The sequence below is a fragment of the Nomascus leucogenys genome, chromosome 21, assembly GCF_006542625.1.
Source record: "Nomascus leucogenys isolate Asia chromosome 21, Asia_NLE_v1, whole genome shotgun sequence".
In the NCBI taxonomy this organism is placed as follows: domain Eukaryota; kingdom Metazoa; phylum Chordata; class Mammalia; order Primates; family Hylobatidae; genus Nomascus; species Nomascus leucogenys.
Window position 1 is genome coordinate 43911625 of NC_044401.1, and position 26807 is coordinate 43938431.

Here is a 26807-nt window from a genome sequence, read left to right on the forward strand (position 1 = left end):
AGAACCTACAATATGCCTCCTGGAACGAAGACCTCTCCATCTCCTAAATGAATGACGTGTGTGATGAGATGTGAATGGTGAGAGGATTGTGCCCCCTGAGCATGCAGGGGGAAAGGTGAACATGGGAATCCTAAAATCTTCACAGGATGGAAGACACCTAGGAGGGGAGGGGTACTGGACGCACGGTTAGACCCTATTTTAGAAACTGTGGACCAGGAGTTGAGTTGGAGTGGTAGATTGGAGAACCAGCAAGGTGGGCTTAGCTACACGCAGGCTGCAAGGAGAGGAGAAGAGGCTCTGTCAGTGACTGCAGAGCAGACAGGGCCCACAGGAGGCTCTGGTCACAGATCCCAGGTGCTCATATGATCAGGTCCAGGGGATCAGTACGATGTAGACCAAGGGCAAGCCATCAGGCTGGGGGATGAGAGAGAGAGAGTTACACACACAAACACACACACACACACACACACAGCTACACAGCTGAGTTCCCCACAGGGCCATCTGTACCTAAGTCCCAAACTGCTGGGAAGGAGTCTGGCCTTCTAATGAGCCACAGTAAAGGCTGAAGCGCCTAGATCAGAAGGTGGGGAAAGGGGAGTCACCATTTGGGTGGTGGCGGCAAAAGTACCAGCACTGTCAGGTATAGAACAGGGTGGCTTCACCGGATGATGAGGCAGGAGCTCCAGGGAGTCCAACGGAACATTTGGAGCTGGCCAAAGAGGTAAGGGGCTGCACTCAGGAGCTGTGAGTGAGCTCCCTATCCCTGGAGGTGATGAAGCAAAGCAGAGGCCGGCCCACCTCTCGCAGGATTATCACTCAGAATTCCAGCCTCAGGTGGCTCTCATTGCATGGGCCCCTTCCAACCTGAGATTCTCTGAGTTGTGGACAACGTGGGATGATGAGCAGGGCTTTAACATGGTTTTCGCCAGGAAAAGCAGTTCTGGGGTCCAGGTCAACACAGATGTCAAGGGAAGGAGTGGGGGTTCGTGCAGATGTGCAGACTTGTCCTTTAAGACAGCATCTCCAGAAGGAAGCACTCAGGCGGACGGTCCCTAAGGCAAGGCATCTGAGGGCCGAGGCTCAAGAGTGAAACCAGGAGTTGAGAACATGATGAAGACCAAGGCACCAAGTTAGCCCTGCTGAGAAATCCAGGGGAGTGTGTGAACTGCACTGAGCTGTGTCTGGAAAAGACTGAACAGGCCCGAGATAAAAAGGCCGCCAAAGCACTTAGTAAGAAGGGAAAACCCAGAAAGAACCAGGGAAAACTGCTCCCCGACAGCCAGAGAAGACAACTCACTCTGTCAACACTCTCAAATTTCTCTCTTCGAAAAGGTTAAAATATGGACAGTTCAAGGAAGTCAGTCCATGTTGTTCCGGGAAAATGGAAAAGTAAATGAAATAAAGAGACACTAACTGGCTTGGGGGTAATTTAGGAACGGTCGCATCTCATTGCAAAGCCACCCCCCATGACTTCTGAGAGACTGGGGAAATGAGAAAAAGTTTCTGAGTTCTGGTAAAACCACAAATGTTTTTCAAAAAGAAAACGGAAGGACCCTAAACACTGCAGGCCAGTCAGCTTCGTGTCAGTACCTGCAAAGGTGAGAAAATGAACTTCATTCGGTCAACCCACTGCAGTGAGTGTGCCACGGTGCCCAGTGACAGGCTGACATCCACAGCGAGGAAGAAGGGGTACTGTTCCCCACCATGCACATGGCAGGAGGTAGAGCCAAGGTGACTCTCCTTTCATGTCTTCACGTGCAAGCTGTTTAACCCACAACATGAAAGAGGGAAGAAGAAGAATTCAATGGAAAGAAGTTCATATTACAAATGACTTTTCAAATTGGGCTCTGTGTTCCAGAAAGTGGATAAATAAACCCTGACAAGAGGCTAATCAGGCCAGGAGAGAAGGAGGCGGCAGGGATGGGAGCCGAGGGTGGGTGCTGGAGTCTATTCAATGGGTGGACCACCAGCCCAGAGTGGCAGGTTCCAGGTTTCATAAGCCACTAAAATTCTTTACTGAAGCCTTCTATCTGTAAGATGGAAAAAGCAGGCTCCCTGGCTGGATGGTGTAGGACTGGGGAAACAGTATTTGTGTGGCCTGGGGGTGGAGAGCAGGTATTCCATCCACCGGCTTCCTCCCCCGCCCAAGGAAACTGAGGCCTCTACAGCACAGAGGCAGCAAAAACCACTGGGCTAGATAAAAGGACTGAGAACATGCTCAGTGAATTTGGCATTGATAACAAAATAGGCAAATTCAACAATACAAAAGAAGGCAGGGATGATTTTCATAACTCATCTTGAACTGTGGGAAAAAAACTCATTAGACCAAAAATGGCCAGTGAAGGTGGCTGCAGGCAGGAAAATGGGCCCATCCTTTCCCTCCTTCACAATTGACTGCAAATCAGGAAACTCAAATGGAATGAAATCAGTATAGCTCAGGTTCACCTAAGCCCCTAACAGAAAAGAAAGGAAGTTTAGGTTCAAGCTTAAAAAATGGCAGACTATGCACAGCTTTGATTCTGATTTGAATGGGCTAATTAAGTGCCTGAAAGAAACAAACAAATAATGACTTTGCCTCAGTTCCTTACTTAAAAAAGAAATGTTCTCTTTGGGGTTCAGCAAAAGAACTTTTAACTATGGTATACTTTTTTTGTAGGTGGTTGTGACTTTTCATTGTGGCAATATTTATACAACATAAAATCTGCCATTTTAACCATTTTTAAGTGTACCATTCAGTGGCATTAATCACACTCATGTGCAACCAATATTGCTATCAGTTTCCAAAACCCTTTCATCACTCCAAACAGAAACTCTGAACCCATTAAGCAATTACACCTGTTCTCCCTCCTGCCAGCCACTGGGAATCTCTGGTCTGCTTTCTGTGTCTATGAATTTGCCTGTTCTAGGCATTTCATATAAATGGAATCAGACCATACGTGTGACCTTTTGTGTCTGGCTTCTTTCACTCAGCGTCATGTTTTCAAGGTCCTTCTATGTTGTAGCATGAAACAGCACTGCATTCCTCTTTATGATGGAGTAACATTCCACTGCAGTCTACAGCACGTTTTGTTTATCTATTCTTCTGTTGATGGACGCTTGGGTTGTTTCTGCTTTGTGGCTACTGAGAAAATATGGTGTCCTTTCATAGCCATGGGATGAAGAAGTGGAACTGTCCACTCTGGATAAAGCAGGCTGGGGGCGGGGAGGGGGGGGCTTGGCAACAGAAAGACCAAAAGGCAGGAGTGGCTGAACATGGGGCAGGAGGGAGGCTGTGGCCTTGAGGAAGGAGGGTCAGTGGAGAGGCAGGGAACCAGCTAACCTTAAGCCCTACGATGCAGCCTATCAGATGCTACAATACTAGCAACGGATGGAGCATGCAGCTCAGCGTAGTGTGCTTCTCACAGACATGCCCGATGGCTCTGGCTGACCCTGCCCTCTCTGGCTGTCCACCTCTGCACCTGCCAGGGGAGGTGAACCATACCAGGTGATTCCTAAGGTCCCTTCCAGTTCTGACAATCAGTCCACCAAGACCTTGACCATGATGTGACTATACAGTTAACAGACTAATAAGGGCCCTCTCTGGAGGGTGGAGAGAGAAAGGGGACTTTGGAGGGGGTGAAGGTCCAATTCCTCCAGAAGGAAGACATGGTGCTCACTGCAGAAGAGGGTGCAGCTTCCAGGGGGTCCCACCGCCCACCCCAGAGGCTTGGCTCCTAGTGAGTATCAGGGAGGAGTCGGAGAGGCTCAGCAGATGTGGGAGAGGCACAGATCTGCCCCAGGGATGAGTGCTTCCCGGGGGCCAGGCTGGCGCGTCAGGGAATTCTGAAACCACTAGTGAAGAAACTGAGGGAAAGGCCTGATGGGCAGGGCAAACAGGAACATAAGTGGTTTCTACCACAGACCAGAGTGACCCAGAGCCAGGTCGCATTGAGGGACATGGCCTGGACAGGGGACACAGCGCGCCTAAGAGATATGGGAGAAAAACTCAGAACAAGAGCCACATTTCTGCTGTCAACACCAGCTGGCAGTGTGGCCTGCCTGAAAACACCGAATCACTCTAGGGCCACACTCCTCATCTATGTGCTGGGTGGCTCAAGACCTATAGTCTCTGAGGTCCCCTCCGGGGAAAATTCCAGAGCACACGGGAGCACCAAAGTGGGTGTCAAGAGAGACCTCCTCCACAACCATTCTCTCAGCAAATATTCACTGGGCACTGCTCTGTGACAGGCTTGGTGCTCGGTGCCCTTCCTTCCTTGTGCATAACATGAACAGGCGCAGCAGCCACAGCATCTTCTGGTTGCAGAGATTTGCCAAGGCAAGTTAAAGCAGCCAGTGAAGAACAGGCTCCCACTGACCATTTGCCAGCCTCCAGGCGAGCTTGCTGTCAATGCCAATGGAGAGGTGTGGCTGGCATCAGGCACTCTCCCACCCCTGCCAAACACAATACTCGGGCCCCTTCACATTTAGGGCCCCTGGGTAGGGCCCCTAGGGCTGAGACAAGCAGGAAGAAGGTGGCTGCAACCCAGCTGTCAGCTACACTCACCTTTACGCAGGAGTAGATCACAGACACAAACACCACCAAGGTCAGCAGCAGGGAACAGGTCAGGTAGAAGCTGAGCATGAATACGGAGCTGGAGGGAGAGAGGAGGGGAGGGAGAAGCCAGGCTCAGGTGGCAGGACTGCAGCTTCTGGGGGTCCTGCCTGGCAAGCAGGCCACAGGTCCCCCATGCCCATCCTCACAGCTTCAGAGGGCCTGGGCTCTGAAATCCGGAGAGGGAACCTGAAGTTGCTCCATCTCTCCTAATCCACTGCCCAGCCTTTTGCACTGACTCCCTGAGTAGGGCTTACATGGCCTTGCAGGTGGATTCTGGAGGCCCCTATAAGGGTATGGTTCCCTCCCCTTCCGGTGGGGAAAGCAGCCCACAGGAAGCTGAATGGAGAACCAGGTGACACCTGATAGGTATTTTGCCTAATTCTCAGCTATTCACTGATGTGCTTCATTTAGCTTGGAAGAACCACCTGGTTATTCCCTCCAAGTCGTCACCCACTGCTCCATAAATAACTGTGAAAGCTGAAAACTGATTGGATCAGTAGCCTTCATTTCTAGAAATGCCTATGTCAGCAGCACAGCCAGCCACTCTTTGAGAAACAGGGGTGGCTGTCTCTTTAGAAGGGCAGAATCTCTAAGCCCCACCCCCTTTCCACTGCCAGGTCCAACAAATCCCGCAGTTTTTGCGCCTCTATTCCTAGGCAGTTCAACAACCAAAATGCAAGGATTTCCCTCTGCCCCTCCTTCAGATGCAGATCACTGATGACCTTCACGGCCACCACAGGTGGCCACCCTCAGACAAAAGAGCTGTAAGTGACTTTCCATCTGGAACTTCCCATTGGCCCTCCTGGGGCAAGGGCTGGCCCGGGGACAACACACCCCACCATACCACCAGGTGGCCTTTCAAGGGAGGAAGAGTGGCCTGACGATGCCAGGTGTTGTTACGGGGTTAAAAGCCAGTGGGGGGCGTGAGAGGCAGGTGAACACCTCTAGGGAGGATTCAAACAGCGTCTTTGTTCCAGGCCTCCACAAAAGCCGGCACTTAGCTGCCTTCAACAAATGGAACAAGGGAAACGAATTCTCTTCAGAGGAAAAGAAAGATCTTCAGAGTGGCTTTTAAGGCTTTCCTAGAGAGGAGGTGGCTAGAGAATGACCTCTGCCAATGTCTAAGCCACTTGGAGCTGTGGCCAGAGGAGGGAATGAAGCCATTGCAGGCCGGGCAGGTAACTGAGATGACCCAGTCCCCAAGCCGCTGCAGAGAAGGAAAAGCAGCAAAGAGGCAGGACTATGCACTCAAGCTACAGGGACTGTCAGTTGCAATGGGATGAAAAACCAGATTGCTTTTTTTTTTTTGAGACAGAGTCTCGCTTTGTTGCCCAGGCTGGAGTGCCGTGGTGTCATCTCAGCTCACTGCAACCTCTGCCTCCCAGCTTCAAGTGATTCTCCGCAGCTGGCATTACAGGTGTGCACCACTACACCTGGCTGATTTTTGCGTCACCACGCCCGGCTGATTTTTTGCATTTCCACTGTGTTGGCCAGGCTGGTCTTGAACTCCTGGCCTCAAGTGATCCACCTCCCTTGGCCTCCCAAAGTGCTGGGATTACAGACGTGAGCCACTGCACCTGGCCTCCAGGTTGCTTCTTGATACTTGTGGCTCCACATCAGTACAGAAAGACGGGGTTTTATGCCAACAAGGACCCCAGCTCTGCACAGCCTCAGTGCAGGGGTCAACCAGGGTGGAGCTGGCTGCCAGTGCCTGGTTTTCACCTGTGGCATCCAACAGAGTCATGGCAGATACAAATGTAAAGGGGATCTTTTCATTCTTTTAATAATGTCATTAAAAATAAAATACATGTCGACATCATGTACCTCCTGCTATGGTACACAGAGAAGGACACATCATCACTTCAGTGGGAGCCTTGTCAAAATGTAGACCCCCCAATCTAATCATGAAAAAACATCAGACACACCCAAATTGAAACTACAAATTAAGCGGCCAGTACTCCTCAAAAGTGCCAAGGTCATGAAAGACAAGCAAAGGCTGAGGAACTATCATAGATGGGAGGGAACCGAGGACATGAATCAACTACATGCAACGCGGGATCCTGAACTGGCTCCGGGAACACAAACTGGATAGTGAGGGGAAAATGACGAATTAGAATAAGGTCAGTAGGTGAGTTAATAGTATCATTTTAGTGTTAATTTCCCGGTTTTGATCATTATACACAGTTACAGAAGTTGTCAACATTTGGGGAAACCGGATGCAGGATGCATAGAATCCCTCTCGGCTACTTTTGTAACTTCTCAAATAACCATTATTTCAACATGAAAAACAGAAGGTACTGGCTTCGAGGACTCTTTAGATGAAGCAAGGCTTAGAAGATATAACCAAATGCAATCAGTGGATTTTGAGTAGACCCTGGCTACAAATAAACTAAAAGTAGAAGACATTTTGGGGGACAGTTTGGGAAGTTTCAATATGGACTGGGTAGTAGATGATAGTAGGGAATTGATGCTAATTTTTTTGGTATATAAAGTATTGGGGTTAAGGAGGAAAATGTCCTTAAATTAGGTATATATTGAGTTTTTTAGGGGTAAATGTCTTTGTCTAAATTTACTTAAATAAAATCAGAATAAAAATAGATGAAAAAAACACTGCAAAATATTAACAGTTGTTCTATCTAGGGGATGGGTACTGATTAATTACTTTTCTGTGCATTTGAGGAATTACATAATAAAAAGTAAAAATATGTCTTTATACATACACTTATATGTATGTGTGTATATATATATGTATAGGTGTGTGTGCATGGGTGTACATTCATAAGACAATTATGTTTCTCTCCCAAGGGAGACTCTAATGTGAATGACAATTTAACAAATACCTCAACCTCATTTCCAAAAGCGCACTGCATACTTCAAAGTACTCCCCATAGAAGCCACAGGCTTTCTCGGCAACACAGCCAGTCCTCAGAAGAGTTCAGAAACACCTCTTTGTGAAATACTTTCAGAACTTGAAATCCATTCTTAGAAATATCCACAGTAGTAGAAAACCTGCATCTTTTGAAGATTTTTTTTTTTCAAGAACTAACAGAAAGCAACCCAGGGAATACTTTGGGTGACTCAATTGTCAGTGATGGGGTGGGTTAATGGGACGAGACAATTAAGTGATAAAAAGGTATCTCTTGACCAGGCGTGGTGGCTCACGCCTGTAATACTAGCACTTTGGGAGGCCAAGGCGGGTGCATTGTCTGAGCTTGGGAGTTTGAGACCAGCCTGGGAAACATGGTGAAACCCCGTCTCTACTAAAATACAAAAAAAATTAGCCGGGCATGGTGGTAAGCACCTCTATTCCCAGCTACTCAGGAGGCTGAGGCAGGAGAATTGCTTGAACTTGGGAGGCAGAAGTTGCAGTTAGCCAAGATCACGCCTCTGCACTCCAGCCTGGGTGACAGAGCGAGACGCTGTGTCCCCACCACCCGCCCCCCACCAAAAAAAAAAAAAAAAAAAGCATCTTTCGTGCAGCTGTGCAGCGCCTAGTGAGAAGTCGCCCACCCTGGAATGAGCACATCACCTTCCCGCTCAGAGAGATCAGACCCCTGGCTTCCTACCCCACTGAGGGCACACTCAGAAACTTCTCTCCCTGCCTGAGCAAGTGCAGGCCAGACTCCCTGCTCTGTTCTCCTAAATGACCACCCCCTCCCACTCCTGGGATTCCCTGCAGCCAGAGGAAGGAGCCCAAGAGAGACGGGGATACTCACTGGGGCACGATGGTGATCTGCACAAAGCAGATGAAGAGGAAGACGAGCGAGGCACACGCCACATAGGCACCAAATCGGTCGTCTACCTGCTTGGAGTACTGAGAGGAGACGGGCAGGGTGAGAGGGGCCAAGGTACCTGGCCCGGTCCACTCCAGCCCTGTCAATCCCACACACCCGGGGCAGCCACTCAGGGCTGGTCACCTGTGCAGCCCACTCCCACAACAGGGAAGACTCGAGAACCAGAGCCAGACTTAGACCCCAGGAAACCAGTCCAGATCACCAGAAGGTAGTGCCTATGGAGAGGGTAGTTGAGACGGACCTGAAACCTTCTGCAGGTGGGTCACCTTCAGAGTAATCCATAATGATCATGGCTGTACATGACTGCATGCCATCTACACGCTAGGAAATATGCCAGATGTCCACAGGCATCATCCAGCACCCCCACAAGAGCCCAAGAAGTCGGAATAAAACTGCTGTCATTTCTTCTTCAGAGATGAGCAAGCTGGGCCTCAGAGAGCTCACAAGACTTGTCCGAAGTCACATCTGAGGCTCCCAGCCCCAGCTCCTCCCATGATACCAAGCAGCCACACTGATGGAGGTTGGGCTGGCACAGTCACCCAGAGTAACACCCAAGTCAGGTCCATATACTGCTGGTCCCTTTCCACAGCCTCACCTTGCTAATTCAGTTTGCTTGCCTGGTTTAATGCTGATGAGCATACCACAAGTCCATTTTAACTGAACTCTGGGGAGATGCTGCCACATAGTGCAAACAGAACTGACTAGACCAGGGTCTGGCTCCAGTTCTGTCACTACTTCACTGGGGGGCCGAAAGCAGGTCCCCAAACCACTCTGGGCTTTAGCTTTCTCATTCACAATGTGAAGAAACACAACAGAGGGATCTCGACTGTCCCTGCCAACTTTAACACCTTGAGGTCCCAATGTGACAAAGCAGTTGGGCTGTCCATTGACAATGATAATAACGATGCAAATAGCAACTAATAGGCACCGAACGCCTACTATGCGACAGATACTGTTTCATACATAGAAACTCTGCTGGCCATGGTGGCTCACACCTGTAATCCTAGCATTTTGGGAGACCGAGGCGGGTGGATCACCTGAGGTCAGGAGTTCAAGATCACCCTGTCCAACATGGTGAAACCCCATCTCTACTAAAAATACAAAAATTAGCCGGGAGTGGTGGCGGGCGCCTATAATCCCAGCTACACAGGAGGCTGAGGCAGGAGAATCACTTGAACCCCAGGGGAGGAAGCTGCAGTGAGCCGAGATCAAGCCACTGGACTCCAGCCTGGCCAACAGAGTGAAACTCCATCTCAAAAAAAAAAAAGAACTCATTTCATCCTCACTATGGCACTATGACCCTATGAAGTGAGAATGTTAACTGTCCCCATTTTCCAGAAAATGAAACTAAGGCACAGAGAAGTCAAGGTGTATCTCTTCCAACCAGGGAAGCCTCCCTAGAACTCGCATCTCCCTAGGTAACGCAGCATCTGAGCTAGGGAAACTGAGGCCACCCCTCCTGTGGTGCTGGGGGCAGAAGGGAGCTGTCCTGTTTTCTTGCCCTCCTCCTCCTGGTCCTGGTTTGGCACAGGGGCCTCCTTCCCACCCAGGGTGCTGTACCTTCTTCTCTAAGTCAGGCTCCCTGAAGGTCAGGAGGAACTTGCGGACATGCTCAGACCGAAGCCTGTCGATGCTCCTGGCGTCAATGGCACGGCCCAGAAACTCATCCACTTCATCCTCAGGGTTCGCACTCTCCTGGGCGTTCCTGGGGAGCAGAAGGCACGGGCGTGAGACAGGCTAACCACAGGGGCACCGGCAGAGGGCTGGCTCTTCCGACCATCCCCCCAGACTCTCTGAGAGGCCCGGCAGCTGTCCACCATCAGCAAAATCAGGGCAGCGGGAGCTGAGACTGAGACCAGAAGCCTAAGCCGTGCTCTTAACAACTGCACAGATGAACAGACAACTGCCCAAGTCTCAGCCCTCTTCGGGCTGAAGGGCCTTGTTGACAATAGGCTTTTCTGACTCTGTTAACATATTATATTCGCATAACAATGTGAGCTACCATTGACGGTTTAATTGGACTTTCCCTACAGCTAACAGGCTCTGCTCTTTACCCTCTAGCTCTGCTATCCTCCTGAAAAGAAGCCCTAGCTGGGGCAGCGAGATTTTCTGCCAGTTTCTGCCACAGGGACTGTGGCCCACCTGGTTTCCTTCACCCAGCTCAGGGCACTCTTGAGAAGCAGGTTTCATAGACTTGAGTGCTGACCTTCAACACCCTGTTTCTCAGGGTGGAGCCCAGTCCTGGAGTGGAATTTCTGACAGTCCTGAGAACCGGAAGTGAAGGAGGGAGAAGAGGGCATTGCCTCGCGGCACTGGATGCCAGGCACTGCTGACCAGTGTGTAAGGTCTGCACTTTCCTGAGGGAGCCAAGTGTGCACACGTGCATGAGCGTGTCACGGAGATAAAATGGGCAGTGCTGAGGCCCTGTCCTTCTGCTGGGTGGCCTGGGCTCCTGGGCTGCCCTGGCCTGTCTGGGGCTGCTGCTGACCACCTGACGGCCAGGGTGGGCTCCATTCACTCTCAGCTAAGACTGCAAGAGGGGTCATTTTCCATGGAGTGTGGAGAAACCAAGTGATAAGGTGGATTGGGAGATATCCCCCAGACCCAGGGAGCAGGAATAAGGAAGGGCATATTACTCACTTGTCCTTGGGGTCTTCAAAGCCCTACAAGAGAAGGATAGAAAGAGAAAGAGAAGAGAATGAGAACAGAGAGAACTGAAAACTCAAGAGGCTTCTAGATGGCTGCAGCTCATCTCCTCTCTACAGTCTCCCAAAGGGCGTGGACATAGAGAGGATTGTCATTCAGCAGCTCCTTTCCTTCCTTCCTTCACTTGGAAAATACAGCTGGGTTCTCCCTAACAGACAGGTGCTGTGCTAGACGCCGGGGATGCCCTGTGATTTCACTTCATCCACCAGCACAACCCATGTGTCTAAGCTCTTCCTGCCCCCATGCTCAACTCCTTTCCTAAATCTCTCCTCGCCATCCTCCTGCACCCTGGGCTCAGAGGGCCCCCTCTCAATCCTGCCTGTTACTCAGATGGAAATTGGGAATTGCTGGGCTGCACAATCTCTGTCACACGGACACACTCATGCACACTCGCCTCCTCATGTACATCACACAGAGCACACATAAAATCTCCAGGAGTTCGCACATTTTGCACTTAAAAAAATTACACTCTAGTTACCTGCAACAGCTGTTTTAGTAACTGAGAAGCAATGCTTGCAAGGCCAGGGTTGGTTGGGGACTCAGAGGGTAAGGAACCCACCTGCCACAAATCTGACTGCTGTTCTATCAGAGGTGAGGGTGGGAAGAGCCCTTACCAGCGGTCAAAATCAAAGCCCTCTTGAATCCATGAATTCCTCAAAGTGAGAGATGTGTGTCAGGGTCTCACCAGTGGTGGCAGAATAGAGGCTTCCCCACTGTGGGGAGGGGTGGAATCTCAGAGGTGGTGCGGGAGGTGACAAGTAGCCCCAGGATGTGCTGTTTAGATTAGCCTCGGGATACCAGGACTAGGACAGAGGATGCCCCTTCCCTGGCAGTGTGGAGCACTCTGCTGGGCAAACAGAGTTCGGCAAACACTGGGTGAACCCAAAATCCAAATGAACACACTGCTCTTCATTCCCAATGAAGACACGGTTTGAAAATACAAAAAGAGGGATTCATGTTCCTCTCCATGAGCCAGGGCCACCAGGCACTGAAACAGACATGGGGCCCTGGTGACACAGAGGCTCTACCCCCGGCTGAGGGCTCCGGGGAGCCTCAGCAGCCTCTGGAGTCACCTCCAAGTGACCAACTATGGCTCTGAAACCTCCTCCCGGGCTGCCAGCACCGGCCCAGGATGGCCTGGCAGTTGTCTGCCTAGGCAAACTGCATGCTTCTTCTTGTCCTCTGAGAATGACCAGGCCCTCCCTCCAGGCTGTTAAGGTCCACGTCACCATCCCAGCCCTGGGATGGAGGCGTAGATGTCACTCAAGTGAGCTCTCCCTCCCGGTGGCAGGCCCGTGCCTGATGCTCCCAGCATCTCTCGGAGCACAGGCGTGGCGGGCAGCAGAGAGCTGGACAGGCAAGCTCCCTGCGGAAGACCCCCTGCGAGGGGTTGGCCCACTCAATTCCATCCCAGGAGCCGGCAAAAATTTTACTATGGAACCGAGAAGAACTGAGCTATATTACATGTATGCTGGTCTCTACAGTTCAAAAATAGGCTGAAATGTTGTGAATAAGCCTGTTCTGATCTTTCCCGATGCTCCTTTGGTCATCTGCTGAGGCTGGTGCATGGGACCCATTTTTTCTTCCTGTGCTGAGTGGGGGGCCGGGATCATCCTAACCACACTGCTTGCCATGTTGGTGTGGAGAGCTCAGAGCCAGGTCAGCATGGCGAGTTGGTAACAGTACAGAAAATATACTGGTCCACAAACCATGGCAGGGGGATCGTTAAGAACACAACGGAGTGGACTGGGCTCAAATCCTGCCACCTACTTACTCTAACGGTTCCAGGACAGTGGCTACTTGGCCTCTCCCAGTCCGCCTACACTCCCTCCTGAAGCACCAGGGCCCCACCCTACCGGCCATTCCTGGGTTTGGTGAAAGGAGCTCGAGCCCACATGTGTCTTCCCACTGGCAACCTTTCTATTAATAAATAACCTTAAAGACCTTATGACACTAGTGCCTAAGCATCAACCAGCATGGTTCATCACTGTTTTAAAAGCTGGGTGAAAGCTGGAAAAGATTTAAAAGGCACTGCTGACTCCAACTGCAAACCTTCTAACAGCTCTCACTCACTACTTCGCGCTCCCGGCCCATCCCCGCTTCAGTGGACCGTTTCTCAGAAAACTCATCCAGTGTGGGCAGCTCAGGGTGAAAACCTGCCTTCTGTGGATCTCTCTCCAAGATTCCAGGCACATGTAGCACAGAGAGCCCAATGGCCCTTGTGGCAGCTGCGGAACCTGTCACCATCCCCAGCCTAGATATTCCCACTGGCCACGCTGGAGTGGGGCCCAGAGGCTGTGCATTGATGGCAGCCCCCTCAGGGGACACCAGATCCAGCCAGGGCATGAGCCTCTGTTCCCACAGCCCCGTTCTTCCACACTCCTTCCCTTCCCTGCTGGGCAAAGCCATGAACGCCGTGGAGGAGACTTCCTGGCAGCCTCCTTCTCCGGAGACTGTCCCTTCCCCATGACAGTCTTGACTGCGAATTCTTCCAAAATTCCTTGTCCTAATGAGTAATATATCTGCCAACACAGTGCTTATAGTCCAAACTATCTCCTTTAAGACTCCAAGATAACTAAAGATATAGCTTATATCAAATATCACTAAAAAATAACTTTCCAAGGATTCTAAACAGAAACAATCTCTCACCACCAGGCCCTGCCTCCCTGCCAGCTGCTCCCTGCTCTTCCCTGTCCACCTCCCTGCCTTCCCCTCCTCCCCACCTCCCTCCCCTACTCCCCAGCTTCCCCTCCACTTCCTGCTCAATGCCTCCTCTCTCTCAGCTCTCCTGCCTCTCTGCTGTCCCTGCTCTCAATCCTTCCCCCTTTCTCCCTTTCTCCCTTGTTTTTATTTTTGAGATAGGGTCTCATTCTGTCCCCCAGGCTGGAGTGCAGTGGCATGATCATGGCTCACTGCAACCTCAACCTCCTGGGCTCAAGCAATCCTCCTGCCTCAGCCTCCCGAGTAGCGAGAACTGAAGGAGCATGCCACTATGCCTAGCTAATTTTCCTTTTTATTGTTTGTAGAGACAGGGTCTCACTATGCTGTCCAGGCTAGTCTTGAACTTTTGACTGCCCTGACCATGTGGGTACAGAGTCTGCAGGAGACTATCAAAGGGCTGGGGTGACAATGGGTACAGCTGCCAACTGCTCTTTGCTCAGGGGAGGGAGGGTGGTGGCTGGAGCCCTTAGTGGCACTGACCAGGTCTGTGGACATTCAAGTTTGGAGCCCTGGGGAAGGCCAGGTTTCTCCACTCTGCTGTCTGGTAACCCAGGGCCCCCCCAAGAGGTGTCTCTACTGTCAGAATGTTAAATGGGGGTCTTGGCTCAATTCACTTTTCCTCCTGTACATTTTCCTTAAATTCGTATCATCTGCTACGTGTTGGCTAACAAGGAGCGAGCGACTGGGTCCCCAGCATGTCCCATTCTCCAGGCTCCTGGCTCTTGTCTGCTGACCCTGCTGGATTTCCATGGAGTCTGTCTCTGATCCCTTCTGCCACAACCTCAACCCAGTCTGCTCCACAAACTTGGAGCTACTTGTGCAACACGCACCTCCTTCACTAAGTGGCCACACAGAAACCACACACACACACACACGCAGTCCCTGTGCCATCCCTCGGCCCTTCCTTGGTATGGGTGACTCCCACCTGGGAACCTGGTGCCCCCGAGCTGAGCAGCACACCTGAGGGGCAGAAGCCAACCTCTCAGACAGTAGGAGAGAAAACACCACTGCGGTAACGTGGCTTCTTCCTCCTCTTCCCACCCGGAATCCATCTTCCTGCCATTGCTGCCAGAGCCCAGGCAGTGCATCCTGTATTCACCTGTCCTGGTGTGTGCAGGCAGGGTCCCTGGAGGTGGAGCTGACACCCGACCATGGCCTCCCCGACTTGCTCAACCCACATGCTCCCAGTGGAAGGCTGGCATTAGTGGGGGGTCTTTCTCAGCACAGAGGGCAAAGGGGACCACCACCTGGCACTTCCCAGAAAGCACTAGGATAATTTCTGAGCAACTGAACCAAAAGATGTGGTTTCACTTGCCTGGGAAATGCAGGAGGTGCTGGAAGAGGGTATGACAAGCTGATGCCCACCCAACTCCCTGGGGCCTCACCAGACAGTACCAAGAGACAGCTGGAGGCTGTGGCTGGCCAAGTCTAGCCAGACATGCCTGCTTCCAGGCTGTGCCGCAAGCTCTGCCAAGAGGGAGGGAGGAAGGGGTGCTGCCAGTCTGTTCCAAAGCCTAATGAGGCATGCCATGGGGTGGTGGGGAGAGCTTGGGGCCAGAAGCAGGTGCCCTACTCCTAGTCCAAAGTTGGGGCAAACCACACTTGCATTTGCTTGTCTGGCCCCCCAGATTCCCTTGGGCAACATGAGGCATGTGGTGCGGGCCTCGTGCCCACAGAAGGCCCTAGCCTTGGAGAGTGTTGCCCACAGGCTGCCCCACCAGCCACTCACCATCCGCTTCATCTCCTTGGACACCTGGTTGCCACCCAGGTGGTTGTAGAAGGGGCGCTCAGCCCCCCAGTGTGGTGGGTTATGCCCGATGGAGTTGGTTCTCTGGCGGTTCATCTTGGCGATCATGGCCTTCTCTTCTTTCTGGAAGACGAACACAGACGCATCAGCCTGCGGGCAGGGTCACCTGAGTCCAAGCGCAGGGCTCCTGATCCTCCCCCAAACACGGTACCTGGCCAGGTAAGGGGCTAAGACAGCTGCCCTTTCCTCTCTGCACAGCCCTGGAGCCCAGAGCTCAGCCCAGATCCTGGAACTCCCCAGGCAAGCATCCTGAATCTCTCCAAACTCCCTAATGCCAGCCCTGGCTGGCTCAGGTGGGAGTGGCAAAAGATGATGAGAGTTGGTCTTGTGAGAAAGCAAAGAGCTTGGGAACATCTGCCATTTGCAAGGAGTTCTCCCTGTAAGTTTGACTGTAAGATTCTATCCTGGGTGCCCTTCTCTCCTCTGGATGGCCAAGGCTCTGAAAGGCCTGAGCTGATGCACCCGGCTGTCCGCACTGTGCTTCCTCCCCCTACTCTGGGGGGCAGGGCGATCATCGAGGGCTGAGCTTGGGTCTCCTAGGCAGCTAGACCAACTCATGCCTAAGCCTCCCAACTTGGTCCCTGGTAGGCTGTGGTGTCACATCAGGCTTTGCTTATGGGCAGGCCAGGGTAGGGCTCTAGCTACAGCCTCAAGGGTGGGTGGAGCCTGATCTGAAGGTGCCCAGGGGATACCGGAGGGAGAGGAGACCTGGGATCACAACCTCTGCTCAACTTCTCCAAAATATGCTATAACAGAGAGGGCACTAGGACACGCCCCGGGGCCCAAGAGGCCACTTCCAAAGAGGTTTGGGTCAGTGAAGTTATGAGATTCAAGAGCTGACAGGCATTGTACAAATACACAAACAGTGTCTCAGCCAGCTATCTATGGGCCAACACACTCCCCAGGATCTCGTCTATCTGTCTGTCTGTCTATCCATCCAAATATCTCGTCTATCTGTCTGTCTGTCTATCCATCCAAATACCTCGTCTATCTGTCTGTCTGTCTATCCATCCAAATGGGTGCAAGAGAGCTGGAGACCTGAGGCAACCCTGCCCTCAACTCCCCCCCTTGTCAGATAAGATGACGATGGGGACACACAGCCTGCTTCAGCTGACATTGCTGGTGGGGGTGCCTGTCACTCTTTCTGTCTCCATTTCATCCTTTTTGGACTGCTTGTCCAGCTAGAAGAACCAAGAGCCAGGGAACTCAGGGTCTAGGGCAGGAAGCTATGGGAGGCCTTGTGACCCAGGCGCCGAGAGGAGAGATGAGGGTAAAGAGCCCGCAGGACCCAGTTCACTGATACTATGGCCAAGGAACTGGCCAACGCTTACAAACGTGTCAAGGAAACCATGAGGAGCTGTCCCCACAGGGCCTTGAATCCCCCATCCCTCTTCCTGGTGCCTGTGGAGGGTCTGACACAGCTCCTGTGAAGGGCCCCTGCAGCCAGGATCTGTCCCCTGGGGCGCTGCATGGTAGGATAAGGTGTCCCTCTGATGTCCCTCTTGGCACGGGCACCTGCCTTCAACAGCCCTGCCTGCCTCCCTTTAAAAATCGCCTTTGCTGTCATCCAAGACTCTCTGAACTCTTCTCACAGCTTAATTTTGTATTTCATTTCACTTCTTAGGAAGAGAAATGGGGAAGCTTTTCTCTATCAAAGGGCACTGACTGACAGATAAATTCAACAGAAAGACTCATAAGTAAAAGGCATTTTAGTTTAGGGAGAAATAGAAAATGTTCTCTTGATTTGCTTTAAAAATTAAGAACATGGAACATGACACTATTAAAAATAGAACACTGAAGTCTGCTAATAATTTAGCTTTATATTTCAGCAAGTGTGGGCTGAGACAAAGGGAGAAAAAGAAACAGACTAGAAAAGGAAAAGGGAAAATAGGTTCAAGAAACAAAGACATAGGCACATGTGGAGATGGACACCAATCTATGGATCAGAGAGGGAGAGATTAGGGCAAGTGTCCACCCCAGTAAAAGGCAAATGAAAAGGAGAGAGATGGAGATAAAATATATGGTATCCACAGACTCCCTTGATGCTGATTTCCAGTTTGTGGACTTCTGATGGCTTGTTGCTAACTGATTTGAGGCCTGTTGCATTTTTGCAAAAGAAGCAGTATTAAAAGATTCCCTCTTTACCATCGTTTTTGCAAGGTCTAACTGCTGGGGTCCTTTTTAAGATGCAGGAACCACAACTGCATAAGAAATTCATGACTTCACTCAAGGAAAGAGAAGGAAGGAGCAGGTCACGAAAATGTTCCTCCCTGGAGGAAGGGAGCCCCTCAGCCCCCCCAGCCCCCCAGCCCACAGACCCGCTTCTGGGTGCAGCGCAGGATGAGGAAGGTCTCGATACTGTGCTCTTTGAGGTAGGCGTTGCGCTCGCCCCCACAGCCTGGCTCCACCTCGTAGTCCCCATTCAGGTAGTTGAGTGTAGCCTTGGTGATGTGGATGCGTCTACAGGGGGGCAGGGATCAGGGTGGAGAGGGCAGAAAACTCAAAGTCAGAATGTCAGCTCCCGTGAAAAACCAAACTGCAATTAGTGGGTTCACTACAATTCAAACCCTAGGGCCCCAAGCTCTGCTCAAATCCTAACCTCAACCTTGCACGGTACCCTCCATTACTATCAAGTGGGCTCTCATGCCCACTGCAACCACACTATCTCACACCGAACATCCTGGCACAGACTGCTACATTAGCTTGCCCAAGACAACATGGCCTCCAGTCTTGCAAACTTTGCAAGCCTCTCACTCCTGCTCAGAAGCCAGCAATGGCTCCTGCACGCGACAGGACGGAGTCCAAATTCACGAGTCTGGCACTCATGCCTTCTGAACACAGGCGCTGTTTCTCCTAGCCGTCCCTAAAAGGCCATCTGCTCTTCTCTCATTCCTTGGAAATGCTGTGTTCCCCACACCTGTGCCTTGCCTCGCTGTGTTCCCTCCGCCTAGCAGCAGGCTCTTCCTACCCCACCTTCCTCACCCCTCCCAGTCCTGCTTCCTTTACGGTCTAGCCATCCCAGAAACTATCTGTGCTTCCTCCCTCCTCCAGAACTCTGTCTATCACACCTCACCAGCCACCACGGTTTGGGTCAATATCTTCTGGGTCAAGGCTCAGGGAAGGGTGACATAATGCTCCCACAACTGGCCAATGGTGGCACAGGTGATTTGGCAAGTAGAGGAATTTCTACTTCCACTGTGCTCACCCCAGCACCCCCCAGGTGCTTGCTGCCCATCCTGCCCACCCCACCCTGCCCCGCCTCGCCTCTGCAGGATGGTCACCCTGGGTGGGCTTGAGTGGGAACCCAGGTCGGGGCCCCAAGCCACCCACAGCCGTCACTCACCCCGCCTTGCCGCCAGCCTCCATGTGGTTGGCTAGCGTGACGTCATTAGACCAGACGTCGAACTGCCACTTCCTGAGACCAAGGACACCGCAGTGTACTCGCCCGCTGTGAATTCCCACACGCATGTTCACGTTCACCCCTGTCACCTCCCGGACCAACCTGGGGATGGAGCAGGGGTAAGGCTGGGAGAAGGCTGGAGGCCAGGCACACAGAGTGGTGGTGAGGCTGCAGGTGCAGGGAAGGTGAAGGTGCGGGGGTCAAAGAGGCTTCTCTCTCCCATCCAGCCCTAGAGTCCAAGAACGTTCAGCCTGAAGGGCACTGGGGCGGGCGGCAGGTGCAGTTGGCTGTGAAAGGGGCTGTTCCCGGCTTGGCCACAAGGTGGCGCAGTGCCACACTAAAACCCAGAGCCCTGCTGCTTCCCCTCCAGGAGGGCACTTCTGGCCAGCACTGCCCTGTCAATTAAATTGTGATTGGAAAAATGCAAATGCACGTTAGGGCCGACTTGAATTAAACGGGGAAGTTGCCACCACTCCAAACCCTATTTGTATAATGCTCTTGTGGGTAAGGCAGAAATGGCTTTTGGATTATCTTTTTATTGGATTTATCCACACTGTTGCTTCCAAGATGTTAGTAGGGTGATGGCAAAAGGTGGTTACCCAGGTTTCAAGGGTATGGCCTGCTCAGGAGGGAAGGGGAGCCTGGGCAGGTGCAGGGGCTTAGGGTGCTGCATGCCCTAGAGGAAAGCTTGGTCCCGGCCACATGCACCACATATCCATATCTGGGAGCTCCCAGCAGACAGGGCAGGCCCTCCATGTGCACTTATAACTCCTCATGCTGGGCAAGCAGTGGAGGTGGAGTGGGAAGGAAGCCATACATCTCCAGGTGCATGTCTGAGGCCCATGGGAACCTGCCCAGCATCTGCAGCAGAGGGTGCAGGTGCCAGGAAATAGGGTAATGGATGAACTCAGATTGCACTTTCTAGGGCCCCAGACCCTCCCTGACACCTGGGGCATGGGCACACTCAGCCAGCCATGGGACCAGCAGTCTTTTCCCAGTGGATGGGACCACCACTGAGACTCCCTGACCCCATCCCACGCCATCAGCAAGAGGCTGACACCCACTGCAGGGGAGACTGGGGTCATCCATCATTTCTCTTGTCCTGAATCAACTTGGTAAATACCTCCACTGCAGCAGAATACCTTTACTGAAATACTTTCCATCCACAACGCCTTTGGATACTTGCTTAGCTTGACAATGGCTCATTCTGTCTTTTTGGCTTAACTCCACGGCCACCTCCTTCAGGCAAGCTCTCTCGATCCTCTCAGTGGAATCAACTGTCCCCTCCTGGGCCCTCCTTCAATAGTCTGCCTCCCTTACCTCGCCGTGTCCACATGATGTGCCTCGTATCTGAGCACCAGGAGTCCTGGTCTCTCTCCCTTAAGGCTCTGTGCTTCCGGGGAGACTGATTGTCTAGCTCAGGCATGCTGGGGACACTTGGCAAGGCTGCCAGTAGAACTGAGCCAAACCAACGGAACCGGCCGCCTTCCTGGCAGCCACTCCCGCCTCTGACCTTGCCCTCTGTGCCTTTTTTCTTTGCCCCTGCCCAAGCTATTTCTAAAGCCCAAAGTCTCTGACTTGCTCCCTTGGCTGTCACATAAGCTTGCACCACCCATGTTTTTCAATGACCAGGGCTCCTTCTGTCGCCGGTGATAGCCATGAATTGGCCAAAGTGCCTTTTTGCTATGGCTCACAGGCAGGGTGATTCTCTCTAAGCGGAACACCTGCATTTGAATGCGCCTGCCTGGTAGTAGCACCCTGGGGAGTTGTCTAACCCCTGTGAGCCCAACCTTTCGCATCTGGGAAGAAGTGGAATCAGCAGTTCGATGCCTGGCTAGGTGTCTGTAGGAAACATGAGGCCCTGGAAGTGCAAGGGCCTCACACGGCACAGGATCCTCACACGGCTGCCAGCCTCTCCTCCACTCCGGGAGTCTGCAGAGCCCTCCCTTCCCACACACTTCCTCTGGGAAAAGCTGCCCAGGCTGCTGTGGGGAACAGGAACCCTGGAGAAGGCAGAAAGTCTGGTGGCACAAGCCAACCCTCAGCTTGGCTGGGCACCTTTGGGAGACAGTTTCACCCCACTGTTTCCCTGCCTGCAACTAGGCAGCCAGAAGGTCAGTCAGTTGCTCGGGCTGTGGACAGTCCCAGGAAGGAAGACGGTACCCGGGGGTGGACACTTACGAGATGGCCTCAATCATGTCCAAGCCCATCTCCACGCAGCAGTGGGCGTGGTCAGCCCTCGCTTCAGGCAGCCCCGAGACGCAGTAATAACAATCCCCGAGGATCTTAATACGTAAACAGTGATTCTCCTGGAAAGCAAATTAATTTTACAAATTAAAAATAGTAGGAAAGAGAAGTGGGAGGGAAAGAAATGAGAAGCAAACAGATTCACCCCGTGCCTGGAATAACTTGCCTTATAGGGCAGTGAGCGCAGGCCCACGCCGGAACTCAGCATGGTCCTGGGACAGGCTTATCAGGAGACATTGGGGAGGGAGGGATTGTGGGGATGGAGGGATGGGCTGGGCAGCCCTGAGCGGCATTCCAGCTCCCAGATTCAGGAGCTCACTTTTAAAGATCCACTCCAGAGCCCCAAGAGGAATTTGGCTGGTTGAACTGCAGCTCAGCCAGCAAGGTGGCCTTATCAGCTTAAGGAAGGCCCCAAGCCCCAATACAAGGGTCTCTGGTCCCCTCCACACCCCAGGAGTCACTCTGATTCGTTGCTTGAGATTATATCAAAAGTTGTCTGATTCTCCTCCTTTTACAAAAAGACTGAAGCAGGCAGAAATGAGCTTTAACCAAAAGCTCACTGACTCTCGGACTGTCTGAGATTTTTATCAAAAAAGAATTTTGCTCAACTAGCAAGCACATGAGTGCCAAGAATCTAACAGAGCTGCTTCTGAGTGACAGGTGCCACAGGGCCACCTGCAGGCCACCACCAATCCGTCAGTGGGATTGCGATGGAATATCACTAATCATCAATTATGAGCGGTCCAACTCTGGCTCCCAAAGATAGTTGAGAAACAGGGATTCAAGTGCCCTTGTGGCCTGGACTCGTTTGAGACCCAAGTGCCAAGCAGATACTATTCACCTAATTCAGTTCAGTGATAAAACCCACAGGTGAGTATATGCGCTCCACCATGGAAGCCCCCAGAGAGGCCCTGGCACTGGCCCCGATGGCACCAGCCTCTCATCAATAACCTGGCCTGGCGTCCTGTGTGGGCCAAGGGGAATGTGTCCACCTGTCAGTGGCCGCTGACATTTAATCACTACAGAGGCCTAGAGCTGGGAAAGGATAACGGAGGGGTGAATAGGGGCCTAAGGAATGAACGTGTCATTCACCACTCCCTGCCATGGAGTGTTACTTCCAATTTATCCAAACGTTTAAGAATCCTCTTTCTGGATGCCTCTAGGGAATGGCACACAGCCGCCTGCAGGCCAGCTGGGGATTCAGACTCATTCTCTTATCAGTCTGGCCAATCTCATCGGGAATGTGGCTTGATGGCACCTAATGTGCCCCAGACAAACAGCTTATTCTCCTGGGGGTTTGGGCAGTGTCACCGGCAGGCCTCACCACCCGCTTCCACGGATGGGGGCATGGAGGGCTCCCCATGCTCTCGCTTGTGGTCAGCGACAGTCCTGAAAGCAACTCCAGCTGAGTGTGTCTCCAGGGCCCACGCAGGGCGTGAGGACACAGCCACAGCCTGAGGGGCCCCTCTGCCCATCACCAGCAGGCTCTGCTCAGGAGGGTACACCTAGGCATGTGCCCTTCCCTGGGGTTCAGCAGGTCCTCGACCACAGCAGCCTCCCTCAACAGCCCAGGTCAGGCCACCCCCAGCCCCCGCTCAGGGCGACTCACTGCGGCCAGCTTGTCAAAGCGGGCGAAGAGCTCGTTGAGGGTCATGACCAGTTCCTGTGCAGTGCACTGGGACGCCAGGCTAGTGAAGCCCTCGATGTCAGCAAACAGGATGCTGGGGAGACAGGCAGAGGAGGAAGACCCTGCTATAGGCTGAATCTTTGTGTCTCCCAAATTCATACATTACATCTTTTTTTTCTTTTTCTTTTTTTTTTTTTAAGAAGAGGTCTTGCTCTATTGCCCAGGCTGGAGTGCAGTGGCGTGATCAAGGCTCACTGCAGCCTCGACTTCTCGGGCTCAAGGGATCCTCTCGCCTCAGCCTCCCAAGTAGCTGGGACTACAAGAGTGTGCCACCCTACCTGGCTAATTTTTTTTTTTTGGTGGGGGGGGTAGAGACAGGGTCTCGCTATGTTGCCCAGGCAGGTCTCAAACTCCTGGGCTCAAGCAATCCACCCACCTTGGCCTCACAAAGTGCTGGGATTACAGCCATGAGCCACCACACCTGGTTGCCTTAAATCCTAATGCCCAATGTGATGGTATTAGGTGGGGCCTTTGAAAGATAATGAGGTCACAAGGGTGAAGCCCTCACGAATGGATTAGTGCCCTTATAAGAAGAGACACGAGAGCTTGCTTCTTTGCTTTCTGCTCACCACTTCATGACGATATGAGAAGGTGGCCGTCAGCAACCCGAAAGAGGGCCCTTGCCAGACCCTGATCATGCTGGCACCCTGATCCCAGACTTCCAGCCTCCAGAACCGTGAGAAATACACTGCTGTTGTCTGTAAGCGCCTGGTCTTTGGTATTCTCTTAGAGCAGCCTGAACAGACCAAGACAGACCTCCACGAGGGAGGACAGGCAGGGCTTGTGGCCAGGGACCAGCCTGGGGCTCCTTGGGCCTGAGAGGGCTGCCAGCCAGCAAGAGTGCTGGGGGCTCCACGTGGCTGCTGGGCGGGGGACAAAGAGGCCCTGGCACTGGAGGGCCAAGGATGCTGCCTCTTTCTGCTGCTATCCTCCTTCTGTGCTCTAACGGCACCCTCCCCCAGCCCAGGAGGAAGGCGGGGAGGGGAGTGAGTCCCGGGTGTGTGCCTCAGGAGGGTGCGGGGCAGGGGGCCAGGCCTCAACTCCCAGTCATCTCTCAGGCCTGCCCGTTTGACCTCTGAGGGCACTGGGCCTGCTCCTGGGGAGGAGAAGCCTTTTATACCTCTGCTCTGGAAGGTATTTCAGGCCAGAATGGTGGCCTTGCAAACTGACTTCCCAATCCCACACGGAAAGGACTCTAGCCCCAAGCCCTCCATCCTGAGGGAGTCCTCTATCCCCTAACAGAAACACAGGAAAAGAGGCCCAGGGAGGAGAAAGGAAGACACAGCCTGTCAGCGTCCCTGGAAGCCCCCAACTCCTCCCTCCCAGTTCCTCAGTGCACCAGCTGGTGATAGATCTTTCACCAGTCCCTGTGGCTTGTGTTCCCTAAGTTGAAAACATTTTCTTTTTCCTTTGAAACGGGGAGGGAAGACCCCAGGACCAGAATCTGTAAGGGCCCCTGAAGTTATTTTTCTTAAAAGGGACACAAAAATCTAAAAACTGTCGTGTACTGAGATGCTCCTGGCAGCCAGGCGCTGAGCGGGAGGCTTCCAACATGTCATCTCACTGAGTCCGCGCAAGAGCCCTGCAAGCGAGGGGTCAGTGTCCCCATTTCACAGACGGGAGCCAAGTCTCAGAGCAGACAGAGACAGCGGCGTGGCAGGATTCTTCCTCCAAGGTCTGTGCTCCTCCCCAGGCACCTCGGGACTCCTGAGGCTCCAGAAGCCGTCTGTTTTAAAATTAATGATGTTGAACTAAACATATTTTGTCCTTTTATTCCAAAAATGTGTGTTGGTACATTAAGCATGTCTTTTTAAATCAAATATTGGGCTCACGCCTGTAATCCCAGCACTTTGGGAGGCTTAAGCGGGCGGATCACTTGAAGTCAAGAGTTCGAGACCAGCCCAGCCAACACGGCAAAACCCCATTTCTACTAAAAATACAAAAATTAGCTGGGCGTGGTGGCATGCACCTGTAATCTCAGCTACTCAAAAGGCTGAGGCAGGAGAACCACTTGAACTCGGGAGACGGAGGTTGCAGTGAGCGGAGATAGCGCCACTGCACGCCAGCCTGGGTGACAGAGCTAGACTGTCTCAAATAATAATGAATAAATAAATAAATAAAATATTGACAAATGATAATTATATGTATTTATGGGGTGGGTGCAAAGTGATGTGATGTCACATATCCACAGTGTGGAATGGTTGATTGGGCTAATCAACAAATCCATCACCTCACATACTGCTCATTTATCCCTCCTGTCGTCTAACTGGAACATGGTACTCTTTGCTAAGCCTGTCTTTATATTCTCATGCTTTGACATCCAAGGCCCCCGAGAGTTGGTGCCTCCCAAGACAAGCCAATTCCCAGAGACAGTAAACAACTTGCCTTAGGGTGTGCCTTTCACACACAAACCAACCAATCCAGGGTCCACTGCTGACGACAATCCCCTGCCCTCGCCACCCCAGGGACAGGCACTGGAGTCCCAGGCAACTTGGGACAGCCCCTACATACCGAGCCAGTGCAAAGACATCCTTCAAACCAGCCAAGCAGCTGCCTTGCTACCCTTCCTTCCCGCACAAACCACAATAAAGGGCCCTGCTCCCTTGGCCTCCTGACTGCCCTGGTGCCTCCCCCTGTGGCCCCTGCGTGGTGTGTCTCCTCCTCATGGAAACTGTGAGTGACAACCTTAGCGGCAGTCCTCTCCCGATCTGTTGGCCTCACCATCATAAAACCTACATTTTAAAACAGTCAGACACTATTTTAAGTTCACAGAAATATTAACTCATTCACACCTCATAACCACCCCGTCAGGAAATGAGGACACAGAAAAGTCACCTGGCCAAGGCCACACAGGCACTGGCTCCACACTTTAGGAGTTGAACCAATCAAGATGATGCTGTCTGCAGGCCCCACAGACACCTTAAATGGGTAAAGGTACAATCCAACACCCTGGTACTGTGAGGGAGGTGGGAGGACCCGTGGGAGCTGCTGCTGTGGTCCCGGACAGGTACAGGACCCTCCTGAGAGGGGTCACTCTCAGCAGCTGCTCACCAGCTCACACGAGAACCTCTTTTTTTCCACAGGGCCTGTGGAAATAGGTTGGGCCACCAAGGAGTGCATCCCAAGGCTTCAGCCAGGCTGTCCCACCTCCCAGGAGAAGCACAAGATGGCAGCCTCCAACCACTGCCGTTTCCCCAAATCCTGGTTCCTCTGGCCACTTCAATAGAACAACCAAGGCAACTGTAAGAGGGAGGTCAGAAAGAGTGGGAGAAATGGGGACAGGGACAAGAGATGGAACAAATGAGAGGGAGAAAAGAAAAGGTGAGGAGGTGGAGCAGAGAGGACAGGCCCTATCCTGCTAGGCCAGGGGACTCAGGACAGCAGAGAGCTGCTCCAGCGTGTGCAGCTGTGGGATGGGCCCAGAAAATGAAAGGGAATTTGGATCCTCCATATGCTCTGATGCCTAGTGTCTGGTGTGGCTGGTGGGCCCACCACCGTGGCCCAGAGGTAGGCTATGCTGGCGCGTGCATGCCTTGGGGGAGGGTGCCTGCAGACCCCCATCCTGGCCCACCCTCCGCCTCCCTGCCTCCCAGGCAGCTGCCCCCTCTACCCAGAGAAAAGGAGAAGGTCTCTCCCACAGTTTGTGAAAGCACCCATTCCATAGTTGTTCTGGAAATTCTTCTTTATCTCTCAGGAAATCAAAACCAAGGGAAGCTGGGGTCCAGACTGGCTGCACATGAGTCTAGGAGCATGTTCAGTGAGTATCCCCTTGGCCAACACCAGTACTTCAAACACAAAGCTGGCAGGCAGCATGACCAGTGGCTGGTCCACCCCAGGCCTGAGGCTATGCA

General features: G+C 52.5%; 1 protein-coding gene across 3 annotated transcripts in view; it reads right to left on the minus strand.

Annotated features, from left to right (window-relative positions):
• The window catches only part of ADCY5 (adenylate cyclase 5), a 167738-nt gene that overhangs the window by 28038 nt on the left and 112893 nt on the right, over positions 1–26807 (minus strand). For 2 of the 3 annotated variants that reach the window (XM_030801777.1, XM_003275539.4), the window contains exons 4-12: positions 22879–22990; positions 21204–21331; positions 18966–19124; positions 17941–18082; positions 15545–15685; positions 11029–11051; positions 9949–10093; positions 8311–8408; positions 4544–4631 (exon numbers count right to left, since the gene is read on the minus strand). In XM_030801777.1, coding sequence (XP_030657637.1) covers positions 4544–4631; positions 8311–8408; positions 9949–10093; positions 11029–11051; positions 15545–15685; positions 17941–18082; positions 18966–19124; positions 21204–21331; positions 22879–22990 — 1036 coding nt within the window. The remainder of the gene's footprint in view (positions 1–4543; positions 4632–8310; positions 8409–9948; positions 10094–11028; positions 11052–15544; positions 15686–17940; positions 18083–18965; positions 19125–21203; positions 21332–22878; positions 22991–26807) is intronic. The other variant, XM_030801778.1, reaches the window with a different exon arrangement.